The sequence below is a fragment of the Mchenga conophoros genome, linkage group LG16, assembly GCF_057382185.1.
Source record: "Mchenga conophoros isolate Kocher_MC1m ecotype Shallow Benthic linkage group LG16, M_conophoros_male_GT1.1, whole genome shotgun sequence".
Classification (NCBI taxonomy): Eukaryota; Metazoa; Chordata; class Actinopteri; order Cichliformes; family Cichlidae; genus Mchenga; species Mchenga conophoros.
The window spans coordinates 36,256,827-36,259,042 of NC_140541.1; the positions used below are offsets into that span (position 1 = coordinate 36,256,827).

At 37.9% G+C, this 2,216-nt stretch overlaps 1 protein-coding gene across 1 annotated transcript; it reads right to left on the reverse strand.

The window, feature by feature from the left end:
• Nucleotides 1–562: 562 nt before the first annotated feature.
• Nucleotides 563–1,492, reverse strand: LOC146557246 (olfactory receptor 5F1-like). The gene has a single exon (XM_085249434.1). The coding sequence runs from the start codon at nucleotides 1,490–1,492 to the stop codon at nucleotides 563–565; it is 930 nt and encodes a 309-aa protein (XP_085105560.1).
• Nucleotides 1,493–2,216: the final 724 nt, after the last annotated feature.

A 2,216-nucleotide genomic window follows, 5' to 3' on the forward strand; every position in this document is an offset into this window, starting at 1 on the left:
CTTGATATAGAAACTGCATTTTGTGATTTCGTGTGTTATCGTCATCTTAAATTTGTTCGATGTTCTGAAACATTTAAGTTTGACGAACATAAAAATAAAACAGGAAATCAGGAAGGGGGCGAACACTTTTTCACACCACTGTAATGACAAATGTTGTTACTGACAAATCTGTTATTGTCGTAAACAGGAATGACGTTGTAAACTCATATTTACTTTAGAATTAGAATTACAGCCTCTCTATATGAATGCTATATGGTAATTACAATATTGTAATAATGTAGGATCTTTATCTTACAATATTAGGCACCTTGAGGTGACTGTTGTTATGATTTGGTGCTACATAAATAAAACTGAATTCAATTAAATTAGGCAGGTGGTCATCATAAATACATTCAGTGCAAAGATATGTAGGAAATGGAAATGACCTGAGATATGAAGATAGAGATTAAAGCTGCAGAACTGCTTACATTAATATCTTTTTTCAATGCACATAAGAAAAGGATCTGATCTGTAACTGTCCATGATTACAAAAAATTTGTTATCTTACTAAATAACACAGAAGTCACTTAGTTTTAAAAATAACAACACTACAAATTGTTTTCCGAATTTTGGTCAGTTTGAAACCATAAATCAGAGGATTCATAATTGGAGGAATGACAAGAAACTCTATTGCTGCAAAGTTTTGAAGGGTCTGAGGCAACTCTTTCGAACCCAGTCGCATATTTATAATGTCCAAAAGCTTTGTCACAGCAAAAGTAAATAATGAGACGAGATGTGGGACACATGTTTGCATGAACTTTGCCCTGTTTTCTATAGACCTGACACATGTTTGAATGATATACAGATAGGACCAAACTATAAAAACACCGTAAAGAAAATAAATACTTATTGTAATATTTGCAGATATAGCATTGATTGCAGTTTGTGCTGGAAAACAAGCGAGTTGAACAATACTCCAGTTCACACAGAAGAGTCTGGAAATATACGGGCTGCATAACTTCAGTCTGGATGTTAGAAAGGTATTCACAGCCACAATGCAGAAATTTGTGAACCACAAAAGCCATGCAAACCTAATGACTCTTTGCTTTGACATGATAGAGTGGTACTTCAGTGGCTGACATATGGCCACATATCTGTCATATGCCATGAGTGCAGGAATCGACAGTTCACCACAGGCAGAAGAATAAATCACCTGATTCTGAATAAGGCAACCGTAATATGAGATGAGATGAACATCAGAGAGGAGATCCCAGAGAAATTTAGGGTAGAAACCTGCTGTTCCATAAAGTGCATTGATGCAAAAGACACAGAGCAGAATATACATTGGTTCATGGAGGTTGCTGTGCAAGATGATGATCACAATGAGAGAAACATTTAGCAGGCAAATGATGCAGTAACACAACAAACTGAGGAAAAAGAGAACAAACCTGTGACTGACTGTTTCATTGAAACCTGAAAGAAAAAACATTGTTATTACAGAAACATTATTCATTGTGATTGAGAGAAGTGAAGCCTAGTCTCTCACATCTGGTCTCCTTTCTTCACTCTTCTCTGTCTAGTTTTGTCTACAGCAACATGTGAGCTGGGATTTCAAACCAGTCAACCAATGATCTGGAAAAAATCACAGGGGATTTAATATGCTGCATATACTAAACATCTCCTTCTGAATTTATAAGTTCGCTCACAAAGAAATGGATAGTGTGTTCTTATGATACTTTTATTTTATGGAGAGAAACAGAATATGAACCAAACAAAAGAAAAACACATTACATAAAAGTTAAAAACTAATTTGCATGTAACTGAGTGAAATAAGTATTTGATCCCCAACAACCCAGACAGAACTCCAGCTCTCACAGATTGGCTGTGTGTGGCATTGCAGATTACAATCAGTCAATCAATTACAGATACTCCTGATCTCAACTCATTATGTACATAAAGCATACCAGTCCACAGAATCAATTTCTCCTATTTGGATTTCTCACCCAGTAGCGGTTTTAGATACGGGCGACACGGGCGTTTGCCCGGGGCGGCATCGTGGTGGGGGGCGGCATCACGGGCATCGGCAAAAAAAAAAAAAAATGCTCGTACTCATGCTGCCCCGACGTCATGCCAGCGCATATTGTGAATGGCAGAGGCATCGATCGGTTTTCTATCGCCCATTTGCTGGGAGTAAGGGCGCCCTCCGTTTGCGAGGTGCGCCTGCTGCTTGCTGCACA

Bases quoted from the DNA above. Each gene is read 5' to 3' on its own strand.
- LOC146557246 (XM_085249434.1), bottom strand. From the start codon at position 1,492: ATGAATAATGTTTCTGTAATAACAATGTTTTTTCTTTCAGGTTTCAAT.